At 34.8% G+C, this 15,391-nt stretch overlaps 1 protein-coding gene across 1 annotated transcript; it reads right to left on the minus strand.

The window, feature by feature from the left end:
- Positions 1 to 4,107: 4,107 nt before the first annotated feature.
- On the minus strand, positions 4,108 to 15,040 carry LOC127834748 (NFX1-type zinc finger-containing protein 1-like). Its single transcript, XM_052360780.1, has 3 exons — positions 14,996 to 15,040; positions 6,809 to 13,304; positions 4,108 to 6,598 (listed from the first exon to the last, which is right to left on the minus strand). Exons 2-3 carry the CDS (start codon positions 12,894 to 12,896, stop codon positions 6,480 to 6,482), a joined length of 6,207 nt encoding a protein of 2,068 aa, XP_052216740.1. The 5' UTR covers positions 12,897 to 13,304; positions 14,996 to 15,040; the 3' UTR covers positions 4,108 to 6,479.
- Positions 15,041 to 15,391: the final 351 nt, after the last annotated feature.

Consider the following 15,391-nt stretch of genomic DNA (forward strand, 5'->3'; position numbering starts at 1 on the left):
CGTAGTTCACGCTGTAGCGTCTTTATTATATAACGATTATTTTACTGGCCGCGAACTCCGGCCAGCACATAAGGTAGTCGTGAAGACGCAGCGAAGACCTGTATATAAACTCTGACATTCACACACACTAACCGCGAACTGACCCTGATACCTCGCGGGTTGAAATGCAATGCATTAAAGTGAGGCCTCGCTTCCACTGCTCTTTATAATTTTACATGTTAACATGTTGACAGGAATATGGAAGTTAGTATTAAATATGAGAACATAGCCTTTAAGTAGAAACGTTCTCGCGCTGGCAATCCTCTGAAAATAAAAGGTGCACGCACAAACTGTATTGATGTCGAGATTGAGTGTAAAACTGTTCTATCTATTAAGCCTTTTCATTAGAGATAAAATTGTTTCATGCTGAACACGCAGTAAAACAGTATTACAAAGACGCGGGATTGTTTCCAATGTTCTGGTCGTATGCTCAAATCAGCCTATGGGATAAATGAAGTGTATTCATTCTGACCTAGCCGCGGGAAATTTTATTTGAATTTTATTGGACAGTTACAAAGGTCAGGTAAGGTGAAAAGCTGGCGTATACAGCTACGCCGAAAAACATAGTTCACAATGAATTGTTAAATTCTAAAATTTGTTAAGATTTCTTTAAATTTGTTTAATTGTTATTCTTGTCACCACTTATATCAGCCTCAATTGTAAACACTTATAATTATCAGTCTGCCTTGTAAAAATCTCTTCCAGCCTAACCTGCTTGTTGTAAATGACGTTAACTCGGATATCAGAATCGAATATAGAATATTTTGGTTCTCTTTTTGTTAAATAGTAATTTTTTGAAAGCGTAGGTCTTAATTCTTTATGAACACGTGTATGCACTTATAATATGCATTTGTTAGTTAGCGGTGCTATGATATATATAAACACTGCATCATAGTTTAATCATGTTGTTGTAAACTAGAAATTAAGATATTACGATATTGTATGTTTTCTATATTTAGCCAATATTGTAACTAGTTTAAATCCAGATATATTAACATAAAAATTGCGTAGAAATTACTGGATCATAACACTTTTTTAAACAGCATACAGGTGTTCTTAAAGAAATATTTAAATCACATATTCGAAACAAGTACACATCTTGATTTGAACAACGGAAGAAATAATCAATAGTAACAAAATGGCATCTCATTTTCAGTTCTGTTAACCGCGGCCGTATTTTTTTTTTTTTTAGATTTCTTGTTTTACTTGTAATAGAAATGACTGCAGAACAGAAACGGAATTTTACTATTTAGAATGTTCGAGAATTTAATGTGGTGAGTGTTTTGTGTACCACGTTGCCCTTACACGAATCATGTTCATGCGAGAGAAAATAATATAATCATTGGCCTATTCCCAATTCATCAATCGATGTTTTGTCACAACGCCAGTAGCACATGAAAAAAATAACATGAGTTTTTTAAATTCCACATTGAGCGTTTTTGTTGTCTTCTGTATCTCAAATCATAAGTATGTAGAAACTCTTTAACTTTCTTTAAATATTTTCGGAATACAATTTCACAAATACGATTCTACTCAACCAAAAAGCGGAGACCGTAAACAAATTATTTTTAAAATGTTATAAATCCTTTATGTACATCTTTCTCTGACGAAAACTAAAAAGCCTGCATTGAAATCGGTTAAAAATAATTTGTAGTAATTATATTAACCCATTCATGCCTAGCGTCCTGAAAAAAGGACATTGCAAACAGCGTTAACCCAGATGAGACGCCGCATGGTGCGGCGTCTCATCTGGGTCTACGCTGTTTGCTTAAAGGAATTTCTGTAAGAATTGTTCTAAATTTAGAAATAAATATGCTAGACTTCCCTAATTTTGAAAATAAATTGATCCAACTTAAAAGATGGGAGAGTCCACTAGGCATAAATGGGTTAAATTACCATCACGTAAACTATATATAAGATATTTGTTTGCTTTTGTAATATATGTTTAAATATAGTGAGAAAAACACATTTCCGCAAGCGCACGTGCGCGTGAACATGTGTTAGTTTTTACACTTTACTAAGTAAATAATTCACGGTATAAACCCGAAAGCAAACACATCGTCTCTTTATTTAATACTCCTGAATATTCTTGTCATATTTGTAACTTTTAAGACGTTATATATTCGTATTATTTTCTTATTGATGCTTAGTAAATTGATGATGGAATCAACATTGGCTTTCAGTACTAATTTTCAGTTGCTTTGAAAAGTAATGAGTTGGCATTGTACTTGCCAAATCAATAGCCATATCCACGTTGGCCGTCTTGGATTGAGTTGTCCTGGCCCGAGAAAGCACAATGCATACATGAACCTTAAGGCAATGAGCTAGAGGCAGTTCAAGGTCATTGTCACAGAATTGACATGCAGATGAGTTTTTTGTCTAAAAGACATGAAAAAAATGTGATTGTCATAATGTAAAACTGTCAACGATATACGATACCATTGTGTAATGAGATGCTTTTATTGAAGGTATAATGGGCTGTCTTCATTTATATTTCTTAATGTCTGTGTAATTGATTTTGAAAGTTGGCCGGCAGGAAAACACAATTGAGGATGATTAAACGTTAAGTGCAACAGTGTAGATTTAGATTTAACAAATCATGATTTTAAAATAATGTTTTAACAAGATGACAAACTCCAATTTAATTTTGGGTTTAATTCGTACTCTCGAGACATGGTCTGAGATTCCGCCTTGCTCTAAACGTAGGAGAAAGACAAAATCAAATTCTTGAGAATGAAGTGGTAGGCATTTTATTTAACTCAATATCTATTGTTACCATGTGTGACTAGTTCCCGTTCTAGTAACATTGACTGCTTTAGACTTACTTCTTATAAAAAATACGAATCCCTGGTTAGTCTAGTGAAAATTTAGGCGAAATAATTGCCTCAATAATTTTCAATTTTTCATCACTGAGCATGAACAAAGATGTACTTTATTTCATGGAGATAGCCTGTTTTATATCTGGAATATCAACGTGTTAAAACACAGTTTATATGCTGTTCGCGCCTAAAATATAGGATTTATAAAATTGTTTAAGTTTTAAATGGAATAAAAGGTTACTGGCATGCTTCATTGGAACCAATGCCATCTTGAAATGTAATGAATTTACGGACTGGCAGCAACAATCTATCTGACATAATGGGATCTGCATTGCAGCATTCCATGTGTTTATAATGGTGTAGATCAGTTATATATCGAGCTGCGTTTATACGAATTTCACTTGGGTATCGTATTTATCCTAATTTTTCGTTTTCTAAAACAATAAATTTATTTTAAACCAAACTCCATTATTTCAAAATATCACTACCTCTAACTCAATCTTTTCGGTACTAAACGCACGTGTTTTCGTGTATGATTAGTTGATAATTAGAATCGGTAATCTGCATAATCGATAGGAATAATAGTTTATACTTGTATGTGGACCGTGCTCTGTAAAAAGGGGTTTTAATGCAAACGCGTTAAGTGTCGTCCCAGTCCGCACAGGCTGATCAGGGACAACACTTTTCACATAAAGTGGATTTTTGCTAAGAAGATACGTTCTTAAAACAGAAAATATCAAAAAAGCGGAAAGTGTCGTCCCTGATTAGCTTGTGTGGACTGCTTACGGGATCTTTACGCACATGCATTTAACCCCCTTTTGACAGAGCACGGTCCATTTAAATTAATAATAAGTATGGTGCTTGCTTTTAGGTTAATTCCACCTATTGGCGTTTCTTACATGAAAGATTGGCGAGTCATTTAACAAATCTATCTGTATTGCACATGCTTGAATTTTGCATAACTATTTGATGTTTGTTGTTTTTGTTTACTGGGTGAAGAGAAAGTGGATTGTTTTGATGTAAATTATAAAACCAACAATTAAGTGAAAGTAAAATAATCATAATTAAAACACACACTAACTTTCGGGAACTGGCGAGAAAGATGTTTGATTCAGTAAGTGTCCGGATAGGTAACTGTCATCGCTTAAATATTCCTTGCATACAAGCCACCTGCTTCTATTGTCATTGAAATCAATAATCAATCTTCAAAAGAGCAATATGTGTTGTGTAAGCAATAAGAAGTCATAAACTGTTTTTGTTTTTTATTGATATTAAGTGACAAATAACAATAAATAAATGATTCTCTTCAACTGTTAATAGGTAAATGCTACTTGTAACTGTAGCTTTAATTTGTCAGAAGTCTAGTTTTAGAAAAAAAATAAAAATTCATAAAACGTACGACGTAAAAAATATATTCCGTAAGATAAGATCGAACTGCTTAATAATAATTATGATTTGACATTCAAACATAAGTACAATGACACAATTATCTCTTTTTTATAAATAAAACGAAGCAATAATGAATGCAAACGTCCTGACAATTATAATAAGTTGTATCGATGCATATACATTACTAGGATACAAGGACTAGGGGTACGATACCATAGATCTTTATGAAGAAATACCTTGGTTCTTATATGTGCTCGGTGTATAGCTCCGATATACGCGATAAACGGTGTATATACATGTTTCACCACAGAAATGAAAGATACTGTTGATGAAGTTTTTTTTTTGAGGAATAAGGCATACTGAACGAAATAAATATAAAACTATTTTTATTTTCAATAAATTTGCTACTAATTTTCAATATTTGTTATTTGGAAAACAGGAATTAATGTCGACATTTACTTGGAACTTAGAAGCTCGGGTTCTGTTATGACATTTTGAAAACATATAATGTAAGTAAAATTATTCATGAACAAATTTCTTCATGAAATCATCGCATTAATTCCACGTTCAAAGCAAGCAATATTGGTATTAGACGTAACTTTGATAAATAATACAATTCGCAATGAACTGCTACAAACATGTGGCTGTAACAGATTCACAAAAGAATACTATCATGGTATTTAGACATCTTCACATGGTGACATGGATCCCTCATAAAGTAATTGAACGCTACACCAAGACAAACAAGTAAAAAAAATAGTCATAACGTGGTCTTCAAGTACATACATATGTACAACGTTACATGAATTATTCATAACGTTATTGTAATCTGTACAAAGATACACACAGTAACAAGAATTATTCGTAATATGATTATAAGCTTAACACGGGTACTTACAGTCAAGCGAATTATTAACAATGGCGTTATTCTAAATACACAAAACTACTCAAAGTTAAATCAATTATTCATAGCGTGATTGCAAGCATAAACGAATCTAAACAGACGTATATCAATTACGCCAAGCGGAGTTTTTAGTTACTAAAGGATAAAAAACAGTTTGAAGCCACATACATACTCAAAATCAACGAATAGTTCGTTAAATAAAATTAAACCATCAAAATCAGTGTTACTTATAGCAATAGCTGAACTTTCAACGCTAGATGTGGTATGGTAACATAGATTTTACGAGATACAAAATGCTGGCCTTTATCGTTTGTGTCACAATATTTTCCATGTGAATTTTCCCGCGACGATATCCGAACAGTTAAGAGCAAACGCGCGATTTCACATTCAATATATTGTCATACAGAAACATAAAACGAGCATTTTTTTATCTCGTGTAATTTATGTTACCATACCACATCTAGTGTTTAAAATGTTGACTTTTGCTATTAGGAATACAAATTTTGTATGTGTTAACTTCATTTTTCGAAATACACAAAGTGAAATTCATTATTAACTGAAAGCAATACACAGATACGCACATTTATGTCAATTATGCGTATAGTTTTTATAAGTTACACTCATACACAAAGTAAAAGTAATTATTCATGGCGCGATTATTAGCTTCGTAAAGGTACAACCAATTCAATGTACATGTTTTATGCACAGCGCGATTGTAAGCTTCAAAACGTAAAATTAATTGTTCATAGCGTGATTAAAAGTTACAATAAGCTATGTACAGTTAAATTAATTATTCACAACGTGACTGTACGCTTAACCAAAACTATAGATCGCTTATGTCATTTTGGTTAAGTGACGATGCTAGCCTATTTGAGACTTTTCTAAACATGTAATAATGCAATCACCATCATCATTGAAGTCATTTACCTGTTGACATTGCGACGTTGTTAAACATTGCTTTAAAAAGCATATTATGTACATTTAATCATAACTCTGACATGGCACTAGCTGATTTTTCTAAAGACTAATATATATAAGTCAATATATAACAAACAAAAAACCATAAAAAACAGTCCCTATTCTGAACGAAGCATACTAAAATACAGTTCGTTTTCATTTTAATGGCTACAATATTCTTCGATCATATTGGATTCGAAAATAGTTCGTCTAACCCTTTCAAATTGGACACAAATCACCTCTTGACGCGGATATTCCACCACTTATGCTTGTTCCTCGAGCTAAATATCATAAGCTACAAACACGCTTAACACCGATTTAATAATACGAATTTGCTAGCATTTTGCTCCAAGAGAAACTGCACATTTGTTCTAATGCGGAGTACCCGAACTTGCCGTTAGCTCATTTGAAGCGTTCTCCTTGCATTCCGGACATTTAAGCCAAGAATCTTCATCTCCTGTAGATCTGGCAGGTCTAGAAAACACGTGACCTGCAAACCGAGCGATTCCAGCATTACATGCACTATACATTAAATATATTGCTGTTTCCTTAATTTTACGTTTCGATTCTGTACCACTTGAGTATTTTATTTGAATTGTAAGTGCAATCTAAATGTAACAAATATACATGTAAATGAAAACGCGTATCTGTAAATTTAGGTTTTTTATATTTACTTATTAGACAATTCATAATTGTTTACCTTTAAAGCACTTGAACCAACGACCGTCGTTTAAGGTGGAAGCCGTGGCAATATGAGCTTGGTTTACATGAGGTCTTCTTCTCCTTAACAGTTTCATTAAATTATTAATACGATAATGCATTTCTTTGTTCTGGTTTTGAGATAATTTCCCCATCATGAATATAATGTTCTCCAGCTTGGAATCTTCTGTTTGACCTCCAAAATGTACAAAGTTCACATAACATCGAGCTCTATTTAACTCTTTGTTGGCATCGTCCACTTCTTGTTCAGTGAAAGCATCTCTTTCTTCTGAAATTTTTGCGACGGTGTGATCAAAGAACGCCATTTTATTGCTGTCGATTTGATAGTATTCTTGAAAAGCTTTTATGACTTTAAGTTGTTTTTGAATTGTTTCGAGAATCGTTTTAGTTAGGATTTTATCAGGATTGTTTTCGAAGGTTTTCAATCTGTCTTCCATGCGACCGAATGCGCTCATAAACGGTTCGTTTTTCCGTTGTGGGCTAATCTCTTTCATAAGCAAATCCCGTTTTCTTTTAAGCAATGACTTAAGTGCGGTTATACTTCCTCCTATAATCTTAGTCTTTACAGTTTCAATGTCATTTAATCTTGCTTTTGTTATATTGCCGTACCTTACACAGTTTCGAATTGGAGTGCCACATATAGGACAGCCTTTCAAACGCAACTCACCGTGCATGTTGCCAATACTATTCATGTACGAGTCTAAAGCGGAATACTCGACTAAGTGATCACAATTGCTCAGGTGCACAAATCGCGCATCCGATATACCTTTGCTTTCAGAAAGTAGCCCCTTGATCTCAGTTTCATCGCATACTCTGCATTTATTCGGACAAGGTTCCCCACATAGTCCAATACATTGGTGACCACATTTTAATTTCTTAAAACAAGCACTGTTGCACGGTGGGCGATTGCACGGTTCAGAACATTTTAGCGTGCATTTGAAATGCTTGCATTTCCACTTACAGTTCTTCTTGCACGGCACACATGGAATTCCACACAAACGTTTGCACATAGAATGAGGACAACTGTTTTTACAACTTTGTGTGCACGGCTGACTCAGGAAACAAGAGGTCGATGCCAGGTGATCACACACGAGTAACTTGTCACATTTATACTTGCAGGCTTCATGGAAACGTCCTTGTATGCACGAAGTGCATGTTCCACTACAGAGATGACCGCATTTGAGACGAAAACCACATGGATTTAGACAATTTATCGTATGCGACTCACCGCAAGCATTTTCGCATTTGTGACCGCATGGCAGTAAAAAGGAACATGGACGAAACATGCACTTGACATTTTCCGGATCTATGTAACATGCAATATTTTGAAAATGACCGCATATTTGCAATTTCCTTTCGACAATTTGTCTGCAAGGTGGGCAAGGACTTTCATAGCATTTACCAGTGCAGACATGATTCATTGTACACGGTTGCCTAATGCAGGGTTCTTTACACTGAAACAATTCATGTGTATTATCAATTATATGACAGACTTGTGGGCATTCATGTCCGCATGCTAAGTGTGTGTTGCACATTTTGGAACAGCCTCCAAGAGGTGCAAGATCAAAATCTTTGGCTAGCTTAGCAACTATCGGACTGTCATTGGGGTGGTTTTGGCAACGGAGCTCCAGTCCATCACCACAGAAACCTTTCTGCGCCATGTCATTTGTGATTGTTTTCCACAGTGACGAATACTTTGACAAATGATTAACATTCCCAACCACATAGAGTCCCATCTTTGATCGAGAAAGTGCGACGCATATTCTATTTTCTTTTTTCATAAAACCAATTTTCTTCTCATGGTTGCTTCTAACGAGTGATAATATGACAATATCGTTTTCTTCCCCCTGATAATTGTCAACTACAGTTATTGTAACTTCTGAAAATGCTTTTGCCTTCATATGGTTTTTTAGTTCTATCAACTGAGAATTGTATGTTGCTAGGACGGTTATCTGTTTTCCACTGTAGCCCTGAAGAAGAAAATAGTTAGTCAGTTTTGTAACATATTCAGCTTCAAATGTGTTCGAATAACTTTGACGGTCATTGTCATGGGTTTCCGGAATTTCGTGCCTGATGAACATTACATTTTTTGAAACACCTCTAATGTTTTCATATTGTTTGACATTAACGTTGTCTATAAGATTGTAGTAAATATGTCGCATAATATCAGCTATCTCTGGGCGCATTCTGTGTTGTAGCTGTAGACAGTCGTGTTGTATTCCATTCATCACCATCCGTTCAAAAAGGCTGATATTTAAATTATAGTGAAGCTCTAATTCATATAAGGCCGGATTTGGCTGGAGCTGCTTATGATCTCCAATAAGAATTAAATGCTCGCAATTCTTATTTAGTGCTGTAATGACATGTGCCTCCAATACTTCTGCGGCCTCTTCCACAATCACGATTTTAGGTTTGATGTAACGTAAGGTCTCGGAATAACGAGCTGCACATGTCGTCGTCATTCCAATTATGGAAGCACGTTGTAAGATCGCCCGCTCTTCATTGATTTGTGCGTGTTCGTATTGATCGGCTTTATCTTTTACTGTTTCTTGGCAGTCGTCAATTTTGTCCTGTAAATCTTCCAAAAAATATTTACGAAAACATCTGTAAAGTTTCCATCGCTCATTTATGTCAAGCAACCATACATCAGCTTTCACTGAGGCTTCTTGTTTGGTCATAACATCCCCCATTGCAATTTTTCGTTTTATCTGATTTTCGAATTGCATATGAAAGTCGAGTTCTTCCTGCAATTGCATTTTCTTTTCTTCAAACTGTGTTTGTAATGAACATATTTTTTTAGTCAGATCTTCCGCCTTTCTTAGGTCATCATTGTGTTCATCTAAAGAATGTATATTTTCTAACTCATTTCGTACTATGGACATATTCTTCCTTATCTCTGCGAGTTCATGCTGAATTTCATGTTCTTTTTTCATGTAACTTGTATATCCTGAAAGCTTTTTCCGAATCTGTTGAAAATGATTGTTGTTTTTATTTTTTATAAAATGTAGATAATCGGGATCGCGCCGCCTGCCTTTGGTTGCCCTATTCCTTGATCCACTAAAACACAGTTGAGCACGGCAATTGTTTTCAATCGTTTTTATTTGTAGCCATTCCGCTATCCTTGACTCCGAGACGCTTTCTGCGTCATCTTTAGTCCGTTTACCAATCACTAGTGACTTATACAGATGTTTCTCAATAATGTTCGAAAAGTGGCCTTCTCTTAGTATTGTACAACCACACGCTTCTTTCGTCATATACAAACCTTTTAGCTTTCGCTGTTGTATTTCCAGTTCGCCGTGTTTTCTTCTTCTGTCTTTGGTCATCTGAAAAATGTTTCCTTTCAGATCTTTTGTCTGCTGTTTATATTTTTTCAATGTCATATTCTCTAATGCTGAGCACTTAGAACGAGAACCAACACGAACTATATCACCGTCGTAGAAATCCGTCAGTCGTTCAAGAAATTGATCCAAAGCGTGATTTGTGAAGCACACGATCAAAATTGGCGAGTGGAGTTTTGAATTCCATTGTATGTTGTTGTTAAGCAAAACTTTCATTATTTGTAAACCGATGAAAGTTTTACCTGTTCCAGGAGGACCTTGAATTATAGCAAATTCTCTACACAAGGCATTCTGTAAAGCTTTCATTTGCGAGTCGTCTAAATGTAATGCCTCTTTGGATGGCCATGTCTTTTTATCAAGCACAGTGACCATATGTAACGTAGCTTGTGACGGTACCGATGATTTATTTCTATAATCCACGCGGAGTTTTTTCTCGTGAACAATTTTGAAGTCACCCTTTATCAGTGGAGTTAAGTCAAATTTTGTTTGATTTGTCATGTAAGCAGGTGGATTACAACTGGCTTCGCAATGTATAATGTTTTTTTGAAAAGCAAAGTTTGCATCATTCAATCTTTGTAGTCCAGATAATACATGTTTGTATGGTTCGAAATAGGCGGAAGATTCAGCCATAGTATATGATCGCCCGGATATGTCAACGCTTAATCGTCCACACGAGGTGATTGCCACTTTAAAAATGCCTCTGTCTAATTTGTCATTGTCAATCACAGTTGCAAACATGACTGTTTTAAAGTTATCGTCCGACAAAGCAACTAGCGTGCCAAAAATTAATCTTTTTCCACTTTGCGATATTATGTGTTTTAGGCGCGGTGTCATTTGTATTTTCATTTTAAAGCAAGCTCCTTTGTCGGTGACATCTGGACCAATTACTTTCACGTCGCTATAAATATGAACACCAATTTTCCTTTTTCTGGACTTTCCGTTGATTGCCTGAACATATTGCGTAATGCCTGCACGAAATGATCCAACAAAATCCTCTCTTAGAAGTCGAAACTGAACATCTAAATAATGTTCAACGTCATTGTAATTTCCTTGAATTTTGTTTTTCCGTAGAAATGGAGATACGATACTTATAATCTCGTCCTGTGTTGGCGAAACAGGGATGTCTCGAAAGTTACATGGTGGAATGTCGTCATCGCCCTCTTCACGGTTGCACATAGATCTGCTAAGTTCTCGATACCGTCTTTCTTTATTTACGCCGTCTGTAGTATTTGATTCTGTATGACCAATATCAATGCACTCGTTTGCGGTTAAGTTTTTATGATTAGGATGTGTTTCTTTAGTGTCAAACGAATGCTCTCTCATTCGAGAAGGCACACACTTGTTTGCTAGAAATAATTTTGGCTTGGTCCCAGACGAAACCATTGATTTTAAAGGTATGTTTCTTTTGAACTCAGTTGGCGTAATAGTACTTAAACACTTATCAATTTCCGCCCAGGCTCGTTCTGGTAAGGTTGAGAGAACTGGAACGTCTGTGTCATTTATTCTGCGTGCATGTATTAAAGAACCGACACGAATTTCATGGGCCTCGTCCGTGTCTCTAGTACCTTTTTCGATTACATCACAGTTTGGTTCATTTGATTTTGTATCTGAAATTTCTTTCTTAACTCTTTTGCTTACACGAGGGTCTAGTGTTGATCTAATAGTTGCATATGATTCGTGTTGTAACGCGATGTCTAAATCTTCAATATGTAGACATTCAACGCCTTTCAAGTCCGACACCTTTTTAGTCGGCATTGACTGTTGACGTGTTTCAAATTTAGCGTCACCTATCTTCGATTCTGATTCGCGCAAACTACTTGCACAAGCATAGCCGGTGTCGCCATTTTCTATCTTCGTTTCAAGTTCTTGTGTATGTCTTTCTTTATATGTGTCTTGGATGGATATAGTTTTGCTATTCTCATTATATGTCAAATGTTTCTTTTCGGAAGTTAATTTGATATTGTCACATTTATAGTCCCGTCTTGAAGGGTATTTAATTTTTTGGTCTCTCATTTCATTGGCGCGCTTATTTTGCAACATCTCGATTAAATGTTCTCGTCCACGAATTTTTTCATTATATGATGCCTCGAAAGACAAACGGTCGTTTGCTTCTTGATTTAACGTGTTTCGAACTGCCTTGAAGTTCAATGGATTTGACTCGAAAGAAACAATATTGTGCGCGGTTATCGTTTCAGTATCTAATGTACATTCATGTCTTGCCGATGGGCTATCTGCGACTGTTTGGTCCAAAGACTTGTTTTGTAATTTTAGAGTTTTCATAGCAGTCATTGAATGTCCAATTTTAGACGTAATTCCTGTTGACGCTCTCTTGGATGTGTACATGGCCCTTGTTACGATCTTGTATTGCGTTTGGACAGAGTTTTCAGCCGATTTTTCTTTTATAGCTTTATGGTTTGTTGTATATTTTACCTTTTGACTTGAACGTTCTGGACGTATAGGTTTTGGAGTTTTGACAGAAGTTGTCATCCTTGTAGATGTTTCATTATGCGTGTGAATTATATCACTGTTTTCTTTGTTTGTCCTGAGAAATGCATTTACTTCACTGACTTTAAAGTGTCCTTTCGTGGGATTCATTTCTTCCTTGGGGATGTCTCTTTTTTGACCTTGCTTCCGAACGCCCGATGGAGTCGGTCGCTTGTCAGGCAAGTGTGCAGACTTGTTGGGAACGGCAGAACTTGCCACGGTTCCAGGTATTTTACTTTTATGCATTTTTAAAATGTCAAATCTAAAGCTCTTAAGAACTCTTGAGTCACCTCCTTGTTATTATACTATAAGTTGCATATCCATAAACTGTAACTGATATAAATTGTATCAGTTTGCTATAGAAGGATTTAAACTTTCATCAATGTTTTTGTGTATACCATAAAAGTTGACAAAATAGCGTGTTCTGTTTACGTTCTTATATTTATTTGGACGAAATCTCTTGTTTCATTGTTTTATTTCCTTCCGATCTATTCTAGGTATATTGTTCTATTAACTCAGTGTTCAATATTTAGGTTTGATTTTCTATTAACCTGCCACAGAGGTTTCGTGTTTTAGCGATTTGTCAAACACAGCAATGCGTGAAGAGTAAGGTTCGGCGAAGGGAAGAAGTTATCGCGTCAATCATGCGAGAAACTGAAATAAAAATAAGATGTGCTATTCGCCCAGCGATCTGAATGTCCGGGGTTTGATTCCTCGCACTACCTAAGAATCGGACTCAACTGTGTCTCATTTAGCATATAACTTTGGTGCAACCGAATATAAATAAAATGATTTAAATTAAATCAAATTATGACGGGGACTTTGTGATTTGATATTGCTTTTGATGTATTATACAATGCATGTCCAGTAAATTGCATTTCTATAAAATTTAATACTTATACATAATGTTAATTCAGAAAATTCAATATTTGAATACTCAGCAAACAACAGTAACTGTTACGACCTCAAAGAGGATTTTATGCCTGTAAACGTTTTCTTTATGTTGTCACATTATGTATCGAATGTAAAAGGAAACTAGTGTCCAATGTTCAGCTGGTATGTTTTAACATAATTAAAATTGTAATTAAGTATTATTATTGTGGATATGAACATTACAGAAACTTACCACGGGACCTGGATAGGTTCATGACACAATTCTATATACCCGTGAACTTTAATACGTTGACCTAAAAGTCGATAATTGTCTCTTTGGCCTCCCAAGTAAACAACTTACAAATGTGGATGATGGAAGGCCAAAGCGTTCTCAAGCAATGGTGTGAAAACGAAATGATATGCGAACTGATCATTTGACCAACCGACCAACCGACAAATGGACGGAAAAGCAACATACCCCAACTTCTTCGAATGAGATATAATAATACTTTCTACTTCCCGTTTGTAATTCATTGTTGCGTGATATTTCATATCAGTGAATTATGTTTAAAGCCATTGGGATATGTTTATACATGGCATTAAAATTGTATCAGTTTTATCTTTACAATAAGAGCAGTAAAATCAGCTATCAATAAAGTCGCTCTTCAGTAAAGTGTCTGTTAATCGACCGAGATAAGAAACTTCAATACTGAATTTTGAAAATATGATATGCGTTATATCTTACTTGAAGGCTTATATTTATAGTTGAGTATTAACATATAAAATTTCTCACGTAAACGTGATAATGTAAATAGGTTCAGATTGTCGTTTAGAAAATAACTTGTTCTGAGTATGAATTGAACATTGTTGTTAATTATAAATGTATTGAATGCATAAATGTGTTTTTAATTAATCATGCTAATATATTAAAATATTTTTTATTCTAAAACGGACTTTCGTGATTTTTTTAAGTTCGTCTTTACATGCCTCAGCTGTATGAAATCACAACTCTAAAGTATAACCATTACATGATATTTTCTTAAATGGGAACGTATGTGTTACTTATGTTGTACACACTGAAACGATTTTGAATATTAATCTCATTTGATCATGTTTATTTATACTTTAACTGAAAGCATATTTATAACTAATTCTTAACATGGTAATAAATTTTACAATTTATACTATTACATTAAATACTGTCACTATAGTATTGTGGCCACATTACACGCAGACAATAATGAGGCAACCTAAATATGAATGACATACAAATCGAGCATAAATACATAATAATCCCAATATAATAATTGAAACTTCAACAAAGTATACATTCATTTATCATGTCAAATATTTTCACGAAGAATACTCACTGGTTTTCATAAAATTAATAATACTATCAAAATAATAAATTGAAACTTTACCAAAGGATACATTCATTGATCATGTCAAATATGTTCATGAAGAATACTCACTGTTTTTCATATGTGTACGCGGATCCTCTAATCACCTTCGAGAAGTAAAATGCGAACCCAAGTTCTCCACATAGATAAACGGAGTCACTTCTCTGAAGTTCACTGAAGGCCCGCCAGTATGTTTGTTATGACACAAACTATAAATAGCAGGTGCTAGACAATATCATTTTATGTTTTATGAACAGAAACGAGGAGATCACTGTAGTGCCATACACATGAGGATAGCAATAAATGACGATGAAGGCAATTTATTATTTAGGAATGGTAATAATACGAATTGGTTATTGGAGTATATTTTTTTCTAAATAATGGTAGATACTGATTTTCCTTAATTCATAGTTATAAATGTAATTCTGCCAATTCGCAAAATAATTGTACATTATACTCATGTATATT

This window comes from Dreissena polymorpha, chromosome 6, assembly GCF_020536995.1.
Source record: "Dreissena polymorpha isolate Duluth1 chromosome 6, UMN_Dpol_1.0, whole genome shotgun sequence".
In the NCBI taxonomy this organism is placed as follows: domain Eukaryota; kingdom Metazoa; phylum Mollusca; class Bivalvia; order Myida; family Dreissenidae; genus Dreissena; species Dreissena polymorpha.